Source organism: Lathyrus oleraceus, chromosome 2 (genome assembly GCF_024323335.1).
Source record: "Lathyrus oleraceus cultivar Zhongwan6 chromosome 2, CAAS_Psat_ZW6_1.0, whole genome shotgun sequence".
Classification (NCBI taxonomy): domain Eukaryota; kingdom Viridiplantae; phylum Streptophyta; class Magnoliopsida; order Fabales; family Fabaceae; genus Lathyrus; species Lathyrus oleraceus.
Genome location: NC_066580.1, coordinates 466,303,984 through 466,319,754, shown reverse-complemented (window position 1 = coordinate 466,319,754; position 15,771 = coordinate 466,303,984). Strand labels below are relative to the sequence as shown.

At 33.3% G+C, this 15,771-nt stretch overlaps 2 protein-coding genes across 2 annotated transcripts; both read right to left on the bottom strand.

The window, feature by feature from the left end:
• Positions 1–1,753: 1,753 nt before the first annotated feature.
• LOC127120440 (protein NONRESPONDING TO OXYLIPINS 2, mitochondrial) lies at positions 1,754–4,114 on the bottom strand. Its single transcript, XM_051050867.1, has 3 exons — positions 3,830–4,114; positions 3,628–3,746; positions 1,754–2,066 (listed from the first exon to the last, which is right to left on the bottom strand). Exons 1-3 carry the CDS (start codon positions 3,973–3,975, stop codon positions 2,059–2,061), a joined length of 273 nt encoding a protein of 90 aa, XP_050906824.1. The 5' UTR covers positions 3,976–4,114; the 3' UTR covers positions 1,754–2,058.
• A 3,489-nt stretch (positions 4,115–7,603) lies between these two features.
• Positions 7,604–15,334, bottom strand: LOC127120439 (WD40 repeat-containing protein HOS15). Its single transcript, XM_051050866.1, has 14 exons — positions 15,083–15,334; positions 11,993–12,138; positions 11,429–11,870; positions 10,706–10,800; positions 10,556–10,602; positions 9,975–10,125; positions 9,781–9,844; positions 9,415–9,573; positions 9,174–9,295; positions 8,721–8,795; positions 8,511–8,564; positions 8,342–8,415; positions 8,146–8,220; positions 7,604–8,021 (listed from the first exon to the last, which is right to left on the bottom strand). The coding sequence occupies exons 1-14, from the start codon at positions 15,141–15,143 to the stop codon at positions 7,802–7,804; spliced, it is 1,785 nt and encodes a 594-aa protein (XP_050906823.1). The 5' UTR covers positions 15,144–15,334; the 3' UTR covers positions 7,604–7,801.
• Positions 15,335–15,771: the final 437 nt, after the last annotated feature.

Here is a 15,771-nt window from a genome sequence, read left to right as displayed (position 1 = left end):
TAACGTCTTAACCGCCGGAATGCGACATAAACATTCGTTCATTAAAATCAATCAACCAACACTCATTTGCTACCAAGAACTACGTAATTTTGAGTTCTCCATCGCACCTGAAGATACGTGGGAACGAGATTCACATCTCGTCAAGCACTATAAGAAAAAACACCAAAAATATTTTGTCATGTCCAGAACTACGTCGCTTTGAATTCCTCATCACACCTGAGGATACGTATGAGCAAGACTCGCAATCTTGTCGAGCACCCTAATAAAAACCTTATTGCGACCATTTTTCTTTTTCTTTTGCATATTTTATCACTCAAACAAAACAATTAACATAAACTAACATTCAATCGCAAATTTAATTAAAAGGTTCTCGTTGAGTACAACGGACATGACAGGTGTTAATATTTTCTCATTGCTTAATCGACTCTCGAACCCGAATTTATTTGCGACAACCATCTTCTTTTTCTTTTAAGAATTCTATCGATATTTTTCATTTTCTTCTTTTGAATAAATAAAGTTCGATGGCGACTATGTTCGAATGATTTTTTTAAGGATGGCATTTTTTTATATGTGACAACGGGATGCATCTCCGAACAATTTTTTTCAAAATGGGATGGATCTCAAAAAGACACAGATTAGTATGATGTACGTCTAAAGATGCATCCCCAAACACATAAAGACATTTTGAGATTTCGAGGGGTATGAGTCGCACCCCGGCTTTAGTTAAATTAAAGTCCATAGTTTTTCAGTTAATTGCCAACCCGATGTTGAATAAGGATCTTAATGATTATCTCTCAAACAAGGTACTACTAGGGGTGACAAAACCCATCGGACATGCTCGTTTTACCCCCACTTTTTCACAGGGTGGATCAAGGTTTTAAACTTGCGTCCTTTAATGGTTAAACCCCGTTCCACCCCATTTTTTTCGGACTTTATGAAGACAGGCTTTTATATACAATTTTGTGAGCTCTCCGTCCTCACTTTTAGGCGGGGCGGAGGCAATGTTTTAGACTTGCCCCCTCAATTATATATGTAGTGATCGAGTATGGAGATCATGTTTGCACATAACATTCTTCCATGTTCAAACTTCCACATGTTTTATGCATTAACTAATGGTGGATAAGGGCTCAACATCCGTCCATTTAAAAAAAGAGCCTATGGCAACAGCTGTGAACCTTTAGGCTCACGCCCTCGACTAGCTGATATGATGATACTTATAGAACTTACGTTGGCATCAATCCAAGGTGTAGAAAGTGACCCAACATCGGATCCAAGTAGGAGAACAAATCTCAACCTACATGATGAGGTCAGAGAACTATATCACATGATTGAGTATGTTAAAAACGCAAGGCTATGAACCTGCTTAACACAAATTAAACCTAGAAATTTCAAGGAAGGAGATATAACCTATTCTCTGTTGATTTAAGGAAAGAAAAACATCATGGAAAGATAACATCTAACCTTATGAAAGACTTGTGATAAACATTATGGAAAGATAATACTGGCCATATCAAACCAGTTCCATACCTGGTGAAGTAGTATAACGGATTAGAGGACCTAGTTGAAAACATATATCTGAGGGCGTGGAATGCCCGTTAAATCGCCCATATAAAAATAATATGCCAATGTGGTATGGTAAACATATAATGAACTTTGTAAGTAGGCAACACTAATTCAACAAAAATTATAAAACATTTGAATTTCATCAAGAGCAAAACCATTGCATATGCTCATATAATGATGAGATACTCCCGACTATAAATATCTATCTATACATTCAATAAATTTCAATTTAACCTTGGTCTCTGAACAATGTTATTATTGTCTGATGATACACAGCATAGCAAAGTATTACAATATCCTTCAATTAGCTTGAAAAGTTTCCTAAATCTTTATAGAAGAATAGATAGATATACTTATTTAATTTTAACTAAAATGATAAAAGGGATTAATCAAGTAAAAGATATGAACCAACAAGCTTTGTGCTTCACAGCATTAGCCATCCTTTTAGATCCAACCATACATGTAGGCGCAACTAGTGCTAATTGTCAAATCAATTCAAGTACCTGTTAAAGACAAAAACTTATTCACAATGAAAAAAGATGTAGCAGTTTAATTTGAGAAATATACATCAACTAAATGACCCCCAAAGTGTAGAATGAATAGAAAAATGAACTGCACAAACTGATTTCTAATATCTTTTTGGGTAAAGAAACTAATTTCTGGTGATAATAATTGAAAGAAACATTGCAGAGAATGTATGTCAAGTTAAATAAGAACAAATTTCATGCCACAAACATTTATGCTACTGTTTAAAAGAGCTTGTAAATACAGACTATGAAATGTTCATAATTTATTCTCATTTGTTCATCTGTATTATTTATGAAAACAACTTATAGCTTATATCAACCCAGATTAACTATATTTTATCTTTTCCAAAATGGCTTATTATAAGCATTTATATGATGATAGATTATAAAAAACTTTATTAAATTGCTTATCCAAATAGACTTATATTAACAACTTATTTGCAATTTATAGCACAAGAACTTATCATGATAAGTGCTTATGAATAATATACTTTTATAGTAAAGGATAAATAAAGTTAAATTACTTTTACAAGTTGTTATTATAAGCTATTTGTATAAGTTCTCTCAAATAGTTTCAAAACTTATACTAGAAGATAAATTGAAATAAGCCAATCAAAACATGGTTTAAGATCTTTCTGGCAAGGCAAAGTTTAACCTTAGGTATGTTTGGATTGGTGGAATATGAAGGAATGGAGTAGAATGAAATGGAATGAGGTTATGTTCTATCGTTTGGATTGATTAAAAAATGATGGAATTGAGCGGAATCTGAAGGAAGCATTCCATCACTTTTCATCATATTTTGTGCCTCCAATTTGGGCGGAATGACAAAATTGCTCTATTCTATCATGAAGTACCCAAACAATGGAATGACATATTTATTCCATTCCACTCCATTGCATCCTGCTCAGCTCTATTCCGCTCCGTTAGTTTTACAATATCCAAACATATATTCGGATATTGTAAAACTAACGGAGTGAAATAGAACGGAGTGGGATGGAGCTGAACAGAGGGGAATGAATATTTCATTCCATTGTTTGAATATTTTATGATGGAATGTAACAAAAATGCTATTCCGCCTAAATCGGAAGGAAAAAAAATGAGGGTAAGTAAGGGAATATTCCATCCTATTCCACTCCATTTCATTCTCTTTTTGCCCATTCAAACGATGGAGCCTAACATTATTCCTCTCTATTCCATCGCATTCCATCACTCCAACATATCCCAAAGTAAGTGTATTTGGTAACATTTTTTTTCACTAGCCTATAGTATTTTTTCACTAAATTACAAGGCATTTGATAAGTTGTTTCAAATAGTATTACTTAAATACTCAAAATCATCTATTTTTACTTTATTTTGTATCCATTTGTTAATTCAACATATTATCATTCAACATATTATCAAAGCAATGAGCTCAATCTTATAAGTTAGTATCTATAAGCTAGCTTGTGAACTACTATCATGTTTTACCAAATTGAGACCTAACAAAAAAGCCATTAGAATGCTAACAAGTAAGAATCAGGAAGAAGAAAGTAAATACCCTGAGACAATTCGCAGCAAGCACGAAAATCAACAGAAATGTGAGAAGTGAGACGAGCGGCGGCGTCTGCGTTATACAGCGGCATCAACGACTGCGTGCAACCGAGAATTCCCAAGCTCCTTCAAAAATCAAACTCAGAAATGAAAAATTGCGATAAACACCACAGAGGAAAGAAATGACGGAATCAAAAAAATTGCGTTACCTCGGGAGAGTGGCATGGGGGCGACGAGGGTGGAGAAGATGAGAACGAATTGAAGACGCAGAAGAATTTTGAAGAGAGGAACGAGTCGGAATTGTTCTCGCGGCGGAGAAAATAGACCTCGAGAGAGATCCGCTTCGCCACGCCATTTCTTTGATTTTGGTTTGTTTCGCGCTTACTGTGAAATTGCAAGGAACTTGAAACTACGTTCAGACAACACGAACGAAGAAGAAGCCAAACCCTAGATTGGGTAACAGGGTTTAGGTCAAGCCCATATTAGACTTGACTGGGCTACGGCCCAGACCAAAAAAACAGGTGTTCTTTTGTGGATTACTTAGGGCACACGCTGTCAAAATCAAGAGTGCTTATGAACAAGGAAAAAGTGAAAAATGTTTTGAATTGGCCTTAATCCAAGAATGTGAAATAATTAAAGGCTTTTTTAGACTCATTGGATACTTGTTGTTTTGCGCAATCATCTCTAGTCTTTCTATACTAGGGTTACTTGTAGGACCGATTAAGGAGTCCCGGACTTAGTGTTTTGTGTGTATGACTATTTGGTAAATAATGTTTCTAATTGGTTGAAAGGGTGTAAACGAGACTCTTGACGAGTCAAGGAAATGATAAAGGTAAAATGACATGTAGAAACGATAAAGTACCGAAAGAAAGACGATAAACAGTAAAGTGAAACAAGACAAAAGATAAGTTTTGCGAAGATTAAATAACTTGTAATTATAAAGTGGAGGCAAAATACATTGTTTGTGAAGAAAGTAACCTTTTTCTCGTAAACGCTTGGATACTTCAAGTCTTACCCCTACTGCAAATGTTCAAATTGTCACCCTTGAATTCTCACCTAACATTGACTTAAATACTAATTTAGAAAGTAACCGTCGGGGGGTTACAAAACCTTCTTGAGGTGTCACATGTCGGTCCATTTCCCCTATCTCAGCATATAACTACCCACGACTTCTTTACGTGTCCATGTTCTCCTTCTCCACTCAAAACATTTCGGCTTCGACCGAAGCTTGCCTGTGTCGACCGACAGACTCTCACATCCTTCTATTGAGGAGCTTCGGACGGAACCCCCAGTCGAAATTGGCTTTTTTCTTAGCCGAAATTTTCCAGCTAACAATACTACAAAAGGTTTATCATGAGATGTGCATTAATAGCTACACTTCTCACCAATTTACTGAAAAAAGAGGCTTTCAAATGGACGATTGAAACAACTACAACTTTTGAAAAACTAAAAGTAGTTATCACTATTGAACCTATATTGGCTCTACCACAATTTTTAGTACCATTCACCATTAAAATCGATGTATTATGCATAGGGGTGTGAAAGGATAACCATTTAGTATGAATCAACTCATTTTTATAGTTATGGTTATGGTTTATGGTATTGGTGTAAGGGAAGTCCTTAGTCAAGAAGGCGTGCATTCTTTTCTTTGGAAAAAAATCGGTACCAAGAATGCAAAACACAATCAACTTACACCAAGAGAATTTTTTGCAACTATTGAATCCATAGACAAAGTTAGACATTATCTTTTAGACCATAAACAACAACAAATGAGCTTGAAAGCGTAATGAACTAATTATTCTAAACCCTAAAGTTTGTCTGTATAAATTCATTGGTTATGATTTCACCATTAAATACAAACCAAGAAAAGAAAATGTAGTAGCACATGCTCTTTCTAGAGTATGTCTTTTGTCTTTGTTTAAACCAAAAGTTGCATTGCTTAAGGAATGAAGAAAATGCATTGTGAGGTACAAGAAAATGCAAGCCTTAATTTATACAAAAGAATAGGGTGGACGATCAGTCAGGCATGCCCGTTTTGCCCGCATTTTTTTCGGGACGGGCCAAGATTTTAGGCTCACACCCTTTAATGTGTCTGCTCCACCCGCCCAATTTTTTTACAGCCTTTTACGGAAGCGGAATTTTATATACACTTTTGTAATTTTTAGACTTAAAAGGTTCAATGTCTATGAATCCACCCTACCTGCCTTCACTTTTTTGCGGGACGAACTAAGGTTTTAGGCACGTACCCTTAAATATGATCGTCCCTCCCCGCCACATTTTTCACATGCTTTTGCGAGGCGAACCTAAACGGACGAGCATGCCCGCTTGCCACACCTACACAAGGGACACAAGAGAATCTTGTTAGTTTCAAGGAAAGGCTGGTGTACTCCAAAGGCAGAATCGTAGTCCCTGATGATCAACAACTCAAGCAACAATATCAAGAAGGATATTAAGGAGTTTGTTGACAAATGCTTAATTTGCAAACAAGCTAAAAATGACAATATAGCTCATGCTGACTTGCTTCAACCCATGCCGATTTTTGAGTAGGTTTGGAATGATGTGGCAATGAATTTCATCACAATATTCTCTCTCCTTTGAAAACTAATTAAAAACTATGGATGAGACTTTTATGAAAATTGTGTTCAAGCTGCATGGCTTACCTAAATTTATTGTATCGGATAAAGACAATGTATTCATTAGAAATTTTTTTAAGGGACTATTCCAACTGGAGGGCACCACATTGGCCATGTCATCTACATACCTTGTTCTCTTCTTCCTTTCTCTAGAATTATCTCCTATACTTTTATACATCATTCATCAACTGTAATTTTCCATTCACTTATAATTCATACACTAGAAGTGAATCTAGTCTGTCATAAATAAATTTGTTCCTCAATTAAAATTGTGACTCATTACAATTACATGAAGCAGTTGTTCCTAACTTGAGAAAAGAAAATCAAACAATCTTCGAACATTTGTTCAAAATATAGTAGTGTTTTGTGTTAATAATGTGGAAGAGAAAAACATGAGGAAGTAATGTGAAAATTGTATACCCTTAAAATATAAAAAGGAAAGGGTTTTGAAAGTTGAAAAAATAGAGAATGAAATGGTAGTTAAGGGTTTGAAACCTGAAAAATTGAGAGGACTTGCTATACATTTCCTAGTAAACACCTTGTATTACCAAATGAAAATGAAAGAAATAGACTCATTAAAAAATTTTAATGAAGTGTGTAAGATAGACAAAATACAACATATGATATGAAATTAAATAAATATTACATACAATTGGAATGTGATTCTTTTATAAATCGAGTATTTTCTGCATATATGTTTTATTTTTATCATTTAAAGTATACACTTTAGAATTAAATTATAAAATAACATTGTCAAACACTAAATTGTAACAAGATATGATAGTTAATTATCATTTCTCTTATCATGTACAACAAATGGATCCTTAGTTTGATTTTCCCTTTAAGGAGAATGTTAAAATGGCATAGGACACATACTCTTGCTTATTTATTTTGTTTTGGTTTAGTTATTTAATGATGTGTATTTCACCTCCTTAAAAATAAAAAATAAAATGTCAGTTTTCAATTTTGTGCCCCTACCATTTAGATATTATTGTAACTACCAAATTAGCAGAATTCACATGACTTTTAGCTGGACTCTGAATTTTTTGACATTCCTAAAAACAATTTTGAAGCTTATTTTAGCTTGAAAAAGAAAAACTAAACAGAAAATTGGACAATTACTTCTATTCACGTAGAAATAAAAGATTCTTACCTGGATCGTGAAAATATGAAATAATAAAAATGTGTCACTTCTGTTCCTAACAATTATTAACATCTTAAGAATTATTTTTTTAAATGAGTACTACATATAGGAATATTATATTCCAAAATCTTCCTAAAATTGTTAGTAGAAACCTTAAAATGAACACACTAAAGTTATGCGGATGATACAAATACTACCATACAAAATAAGAATTAAGAACACATAAAGATAGTGATATGATTGTAATTATACAAGGCGAGGAAATAATGATTATAACATAAAATTACAAAAATGGTTAAAATAGGAGAGATCTACGGAACCAAAATACAGTTATATCGATACCATGGAGGATAAAAATAAATTCTGAGCAACTAAACCAAAGTAAGGTGGTGCATGTCAGGACCTTACATTCTGAAATCCAAAATGCAAACTGTATTATTAGCAAAACAGGCTGCAATCTTATCACCATCCTTATTCCAACACACCTCAAAAACACCTCCATTGCCATTGTATGTTTTGATGATCTTGCCGTCATTCAAAGACCATATATGTATGGATTTGTCCGGGGATCCGCTAACTAAATACTCCCCATTGGGACTGAATGCAACAGAATATACACCATCCCTTCAGGACCAAATAAACAAGTCAATACCAAAGAAAACTTGAAGTTTAGAATTTTAAACATGAAATGAAAGTTAGGGCTTCTAGTTTAGTTGACAATTTGGTAACAGAGGAAAAAAGACAGTACCTGTGTCCATTCAAGTTGTAGATCAGTTTCCCGAGCTCTACGTCCCATAGCTTTACGGTAGAGTCAAATGATGCACTGTACAAGATTAAGGTGTTGAGGGACACAGTTTATAAAGTGAACTAATTTTGAATTGTAAGAAATCATTAATATATGCATGCAAGTAAATCATGAGCGTTGAATATAACAGCTATCGTACCTAGCCAACACCAATTTCTTATTCGGGTTATTTGTACCAGGACCAGTTGGGCTCCATCTGACAGTATATATCTCCTAAAAATCCAATTATTTAGTTTTCTTATGTGTACCAAGTTCAAATGCAGATATAAATGCAAAATCAGATACTGAAAAATAATCCAAACTGGTACCTTGGAATGCTCCCTAAAGTCATGAATAAATGTATCTTGCTTCATACTCCATATCTACAAAACGAGAAAACAAAAGACATGTATAATACAAACCGTGAATTTCACAAACATTTTGGTAAAAAATAGATGTTTACTGAAGAAAATATATTCTATAAAAAAATGATTGCACAATCGACTGCCAAAAAACATGCTATTATGGAGTATAATAACCTTTGCAGTGCTATCGTCTGAACATGAGGCCAGTAGTGAACCTGTGGGATCCCATTTGATACAATTTACTTCACTCTGAAATAGCAGAAAGGTTGTTATCAGACATTTAAGATTTACACAACCACTATATTGTATTTAAATGAAATGTATTAACCAGTTAAGTAGATTTCGGTAAACTAGAACATGTTACTAACTAATGCTGACTTTGGTACACCGTTCAATTACTGCACTGCTAGTGACTTTGAAAAGGAATCTACCTAAATAGTTAGATACCTTAAAAATTTGGGATTCATCTAGAAAGCCTTGTTCCGAGTTTATCCACCAATTTGTAGAGTTAATTCAGTAACCCTTTTTTTTTAATCGTATATTCAATAGAGTAAGGGATGAACCCTTCAACAACAGTCAGTGTTTCAGTGCAAAGCATAATAATACAAACTAAGGTAAGTAATAAACCTGGTGCCCGGCAAAAGTTTTTATTGGGTGGTTTTCGCCAATCTTGCAAACATGTATCATGGTGTCAGTGGAGCTTGTTGCAAATGACACATTATTGCGCCAGTCAACATCAAGTGTTGGACCTAAACAAAGCCCAAATTTCAAAAATAAAAATAGAAGTTCATAAACATGGTTTTCTCGCCAGGTATCCTTTTTTATAGAATTCTACCTAGACTATAGAATATTATAGCAAAAAATTTACCTTTATGAAATTCAAATTGTTGCTTCCATTTCTCTGCTTGAACATCCCATAAAATTGCAGTCGTATCACAACTTCCGGTAAGAATATAATCTCCTTTCTTATTCCACTTCAAAGAAAATATGGGTCCCTTGTGTTTGATTAATGTACTCTTCAGTTCACCTGATCAAAGACCCAAACATATGATCAAAATAATGATTTTGATTAAAGTCGTAAGAGCAAATTCAAATAAACACAAAATTGCCAAATTAAAAATTAACAATATAATCAATGACTTCATATATACCAGAAATGCAACTAAATAAGACACTAAGATTTATCAAAATTAAGTATCACAAAGCAGAAGGAAAGACAGAAGAAATGGCCTACCATTAGTGGTCCAAATTCGTGCTTGACCGTCATACGAACCGGTTGCAAGTAGTGTCCCCTCCCCCTGTACAACAGCAACCAAACATCAAGTGGTCCATCAGATATAAATACTTCCGAGTTTCAATATATTAAATTAAATGGTACATTATCAGTAATCATCACGGATTGAAATCAGAATATGCCACTGAACTCACATTCCAATCAAGTGTAGTGACATCTTTACTCTTTTCATTGCTTATACCCCTAAGGTGTGGCAACACCAACACATTAGAAGAGTCACTTCTGGAATCAGATTTGCATCTCCCTTCATCTATCGTCCAAATACGAGCTGTTGAATCCCCAGACCTAAAAGTTAAAATAATAAAAATAAAACTATTCCTTAAAACATGTTTCAGAATGAAAGAAAAGGATAACTGTCACTTCAATTTATTTTCTAAAAAAGAAATCGATAATGATAACAAGATAAATCACCGTGTCCACACATCAAATATATCTGAGTAAATTTACTAGTAATAAAATGTAAGGCAATATAATACACAAAAGTTGGTAGAAAAAATAAATTGCATTGCTATAACGATCATAATGCATTCAATTCAAAATGGAGGAAAACCACTTGCCCTTGTCTATTCTTAGTTTCCTTTAGTTTTCAAGAACGACATAAATTGTGCAAATGGAAATGTAAGGAGAGCAAAATATTGTGTACATCGGTTGTAACAAAATACACAAATTAATACTTAATCTATGCCCAAAAAAAAATTGTGAAGAAAATACCAACCCTGATGCGAGAAGGGATCCTGTAGGACTCCATGCACAAGCACAGACCTAATAGGATGGTAAACAGGCTTGTTAAAAAAAGAGCTTGAGTTCACAAAAGAAAACAAATCTAAAGACTTAACAAACAAGAAGCATTGATGAAATACTTCACCTCTGAAGTATGCCCTTCCAAAGTTATCACATCTGAGCTAGGAATTTCACATGGTTGAGATGTTGATGTTGTACAGATGTCCATGGGCTCCGGTCCTATACAATTAAAAGAAAACTTTTCAATCTTCTTTTGAAAGAAGCATATGAATTAGTTGCAACTTGCAAAAAATTGGAAATCTCAATGAGATATTCTCAATAAAAAATAAAATGGTCAGGAAACTGAATAAGGACAGACAGCTGAAAACACATAATATGATGGAGAACATTTCTAATCTTAAATTTGACTGAAGTGGACGGTCGTAAACTAATAACTCATTCGAAAAGGCAGCATAGAAGATAACAGTTCTTAGTGGAATTATATTGATTAAAGAAACAAATGTTTTCAAAAGCATGGTTGGAAGAAGATGGATAAAAATCTATTAATGGATGTAAAAAACTAGATTTACCAGTAATCCAAATCATTAGGGAATCAATGCTATACCCATCAATGTTTTAAAATCGAGAGTCTCCGCAAAACTGGTAGAGGATTGAAAAATCGTAACTCGAGTATCGTAGCATAAAATGATTAAAACTAACAGAGGAATGTAGTATTGTATGACATTGACATTTGAGGGAAATAATTGATAAATAATAATGCGGTTACACAACATGAAATGCCAAACATGCAACAGAGAACACTTTGATAGAAGACAATGTATACCTAATCCACTGAACAGATAGTTACCTCTAAATGCTTCATCCTCATCATCCTTTACATTAATCTTTTCTTCTTTTATAGCATCATTAACCTTATCTTCTTTTTTAGCACCGCTAACCGTATCTTCTTTTTTAGCACCATTAACCTTATCTTCTTTTTTTGCACCATTAACCTTGTCTTCTTGATCTGAGACCATTTCTTTACTGATCAGATTTTCACTAAGCGGTTCTTGCTCTTTTTTATTTTCTACTTTCTCTTTATCCTTTTCACATTCTTTCTCCCTTTCATGTTTTTCCTTTTCTCTTACCCGTCCGCGGTCACCATCATGCTCTTTTTCAGGTTCCTTATTTTTACCCTTATGTAGTTTTCTTCTTCTTTCATTTATCATTTTCTTAAGTTCATGCACATCTTTTGTGATAAGATCCAAAGGTTGTAAGAACGAAAAATCTTCATCAAAGTCTGCATCACACTGGTAGGCTAACATTTATCAACATGAAACCCTCGTATGAAAAGCTTTAAAACATTGATTTCAAACAGATGAATATTGTGCTGATTGTGAATACAATAATACAAAAAGTAAAGAATGCTAACATTACTCAAATTAGCTTCCATCTCCAAGAACTGTAGTCCCTTCTGAACAAATGTGACAAGAGCACCTGGTGGTACCAAATTTCCATCAATGGGGCACTTGTTAATGCCACCCTCATTCCCAAACACAAAAGCAGAATGTGTGAAACCTACACAGTAGCAAGTAAGTATGGAATGGAGAGTATCATTAAAATGGGCAAGCATGTTTTCCTTTGTAGTGGAAAAAATATTATTGCATAAGCAACTTAAAGAAGCTTTTCTCACTCTAATGGATGGTCCTAGTCTACATGATTTCTTTAATACCACTGCACCAATGGATTCTTCTTGGTTCAATATTAACATATTTCAAGATTATAAATAAGTATAGGATGAAATAAACGTTTACTCATCAAACCAGTTGAAAGTCATTTCATTTGTTGCCTCAGATTCCATGACTCGAAGTTTAATCTAGTTTTCCTTTCAAAAGAAATCAAAGTAATGCAAATATGAAATAATCGAGCATAGCTATTAATCATGGATAGCTGGGCATAGAAGCAACCCCTCATCAAGATGACCACTTATCGGATATTTTGTCATGATTTTACTATGCAAATATCTGGTAAATACTAGGCCTTGTTCTCTATTTTTAGGGAGTTTTTGAATATGTGTTTGTGTGTGTTTAGAATGATCTTACAATATTAGTAAACACTAGACCTTGTTTTCTATTATTAGGGAGCAAACCACCCAAAACCTACTCTAACCTCAAAAGAAAAAACCCCTATCCTCCTTCCTCCAATCAGCCACCCTCTCCTCACTCAATCACTTTCTTCTTTCACAAAAAGGCAGACGTACTTCTGCAATCCCAAAAATTCACGTGTTATCCATCACTCGCTCACATGCAACTACTTCCCCTCTGTTGATCACTTTGTTAGACCTTTCAAAAAGGATTTTCTCTATTTCCTAATCTATATCCTTTTGAATTTCAAAGGGCTTGTTAGACCTTTCATTAAGAAACATGGATGACTTAGCGGTTATACTTTTAAGTAGCAATTATTATACTATTAAGAGTGATTAGAGGAAAATTATTCTATTTTAAGAGTTGCTATGTTTTATTAATTTTGTGCTATGAAGCACATACTCCAATACAGACACTCTGATACCGATAATTTCAAAAATCTAAGACATGATAGTATTTCACCTTCATTTATCCATCTATTATTTTAAAAAATTAAAAATATTTTAAGAAAGATTAATGTCTTTAATTCTTTATTGATAACATGGTTTCAATACATATTTAATCTTTTTGGATGTGTGTGAGAATTGTCCTAAAATATTTATAAGGTGTGTTAAGCAAAGAAAAAACATTTTTTTTAAATACTTGTCAGAATTGTCCGACACGTGTTTTATTAGTGTCATATGGGTGTCTGAATTCATTTCAAAAAGTGTCAAAGCTAAAAAAAACCTTTTTTTTGGAACACTTGTTTGACTATTTCAAAACTTGTCGAACTTTTCCAACAAGTGCCGAACAGGTGTCATATAAGTGTTAGACATGTGTCGGACACCACGACGCACCTACTCTTAGAGGTGTCTGTGCTTCATAGATGTTGTGTATTCGTTCATGTTTAGAATAAATAGAGAAAGATAGGGAAGAGTTGTTTATAGTGGACCATTTTGAGAGAGGTACAGACCCTCCAGGTTTGGAGAGAAAGGGAGGGGAGAAATACTAACAATAAGAGAGACAACATAAATAAAAATGTTGCGAGCTAACTCTTCAGTTCAATTAGACAAGAAGCTACAATGATTTGCAAATATTTTAGCTAAAATTTGGTAGAATTTGTTTAGTTAAGTTAATGATATTTCTCTCGCTCATACAACAAATAATATAGAGCTAAGGACATCATCAATACAATCAATTACTCCCTCTGTTTCAAAATGACGGTCATTTAAGATTTTTGCACACAGATTAAGAAATGCAATAATGTTTACACTTTTACTAAATTAACCTTATTAAAATATTGAAAGTAGTGTTCAGAGTACTCCCTCCGTTCCACAATGAGTGACCCAGTTGACCACTTCATTCGACCACTTCATTCAGATTAAGAAAAATAAATAATAATTAAAAGAGAGAATGATATTTTTACTAAATTATTCTTATTATGTACTCCCTCCGTTCCTTTTTAATTGTCTCTTTTTAACTTTTTCTGCATATCAATAAAGCTAATAATTTTTACTACTTTTAAAGTAATGATTGTCTTTTTACCTATAATACCCTTAATTATTTGTTAAATCATTTGACTTTCTCTCTCTCTTCAATGAATAATTAGGGGTAATTTTGACAAATCAACAATTAATGTTACCTTGAACTTTGAAAATGACAAATAAAAAGAAACAAAATTTTTACTTAAAGACTACCATTAAAAAGGAACGGAGGGAGTATTGTAAATGATGAAAATAATAATAATTAGAGGGTAAAATTGGAAAAGGTGTCTTGGAAATTGAAATGGATCCTTCATTTTTGGACACTCTTTTATTCCAAATGGATTACTCATTGTGAGACGGAGGGAATAATAATTAAAGAACACAATTGGAAAAATTGTAATTATTACTATATTGAAAAATGAGAATGACAATCATTTTGAAACGGCATATTATTAAAATTAACTTAGATGATCATAATAAACAAACCAAGGTTAAACTTTAGCTTCAGGTCAGAAGCTACAAAACAGGGTCACCACTTTGGAGAGGGTTTTAATCAACTTAGAGGTCTGAATTATGACCAATTATTACACACTAAAACAAAAAAACTCAGCTAGAAAAAAAAAACTAAAATTCAGGTCTCAACACCAAATATCAAATTTTCAGCAACAGATCTAACAAATTCCATTCCTCCTTTCCACATTCAAAAACTAAATTGAAGGTTCCTAACGGAAACTAAACTACAATCGGAGCTAGAAATTTTCCTCCGTTTATGAGCAGTGACGAAACCCTAATCTAGTAGCAACAACACTATCTAAAATTGAAACCCTTGACATTTGGTTGACCGGAAAAGAGCAAGGAAATACCGAACGTAAAGAAATGAAAATAAAAAGGGAGCAGAAGGAAAATGAAAGTAACCTGATTCTTGAAGGTAGCGAAAAACGAGATAGTTGAGTTCGACGGAGGTGATGGAAGTCATGTTCGCAGAGCCGTACAGAGAGATAGTAGAGGGTGAAGTTGGCGGAGGGTACGGTGGGGGTGAAAGGGAAAGTAAGCGGAAAATGGTTTTACCGGAAGAGGATCGAAGGTTGAGTAGCCTTGAGAGTGGTTTTACCTGCTACCAGCTGCATACCGCTACCGCCCATATATTAAATCTTAATACATCAAATTAAATTAAATTAAAGAAAGGTTAGTTTTATACTACCTAGTAATTATATTCAATAAAATAAAAAACAACGTCTATAATTAACCGACGGTGTAAAATTATTTTACAATGTTAGAGTATATCAATTAAATTCAATAAAATAATATTAATTTTATGTTGAGAATCTTATCATATAAAAAGTACTTGAGTTAATTTAATCTTGTTATTAAAGATAAAATTTTATTATTATTTGTGTAATTAAATTTTATTTGTACAATAATATTTTTCTTTACAAAATTTAAAAATATTAAGTTATAGTATATTTTAATTTAAGAAACAAAAATTTGGAAAGTTGTATGGGTATATTTTCAAAGTAATATTTCGTTAGTTTTTTCTTTTAAAAATATGAAATATATTAGACTAAATTATTGTTCCTTAACTTGTCCGATTCACAAAATTAATC

Coding starts and splice junctions, on each gene's coding strand:
- LOC127120440 (XM_051050867.1), bottom strand. CDS start 3,975: ATGGCGTGGCGAAGCGGATCTCTCTCGAGGTCTATTTTCTCCGCCGCG. Junction 3,747..3,829: donor CCCCATGCCACTCTCCCGAG/GTAACGCAATTT, acceptor TGATTTTTGAAG/GAGCTTGGGAATTCTCGGTT.
- LOC127120439 (XM_051050866.1), bottom strand. CDS start 15,143: ATGACTTCCATCACCTCCGTCGAACTCAACTATCTCGTTTTTCGCTAC. Junction 8,416..8,510: donor ACTTTAGGGAGCATTCCAAG/GTACCAGTTTGG, acceptor TTGGATTTTTAG/GAGATATATACTGTCAGATG. Junction 8,022..8,145: donor TACAACTTGAATGGACACAG/GTACTGTCTTTT, acceptor TTGGTCCTGAAG/GGATGGTGTATATTCTGTTG.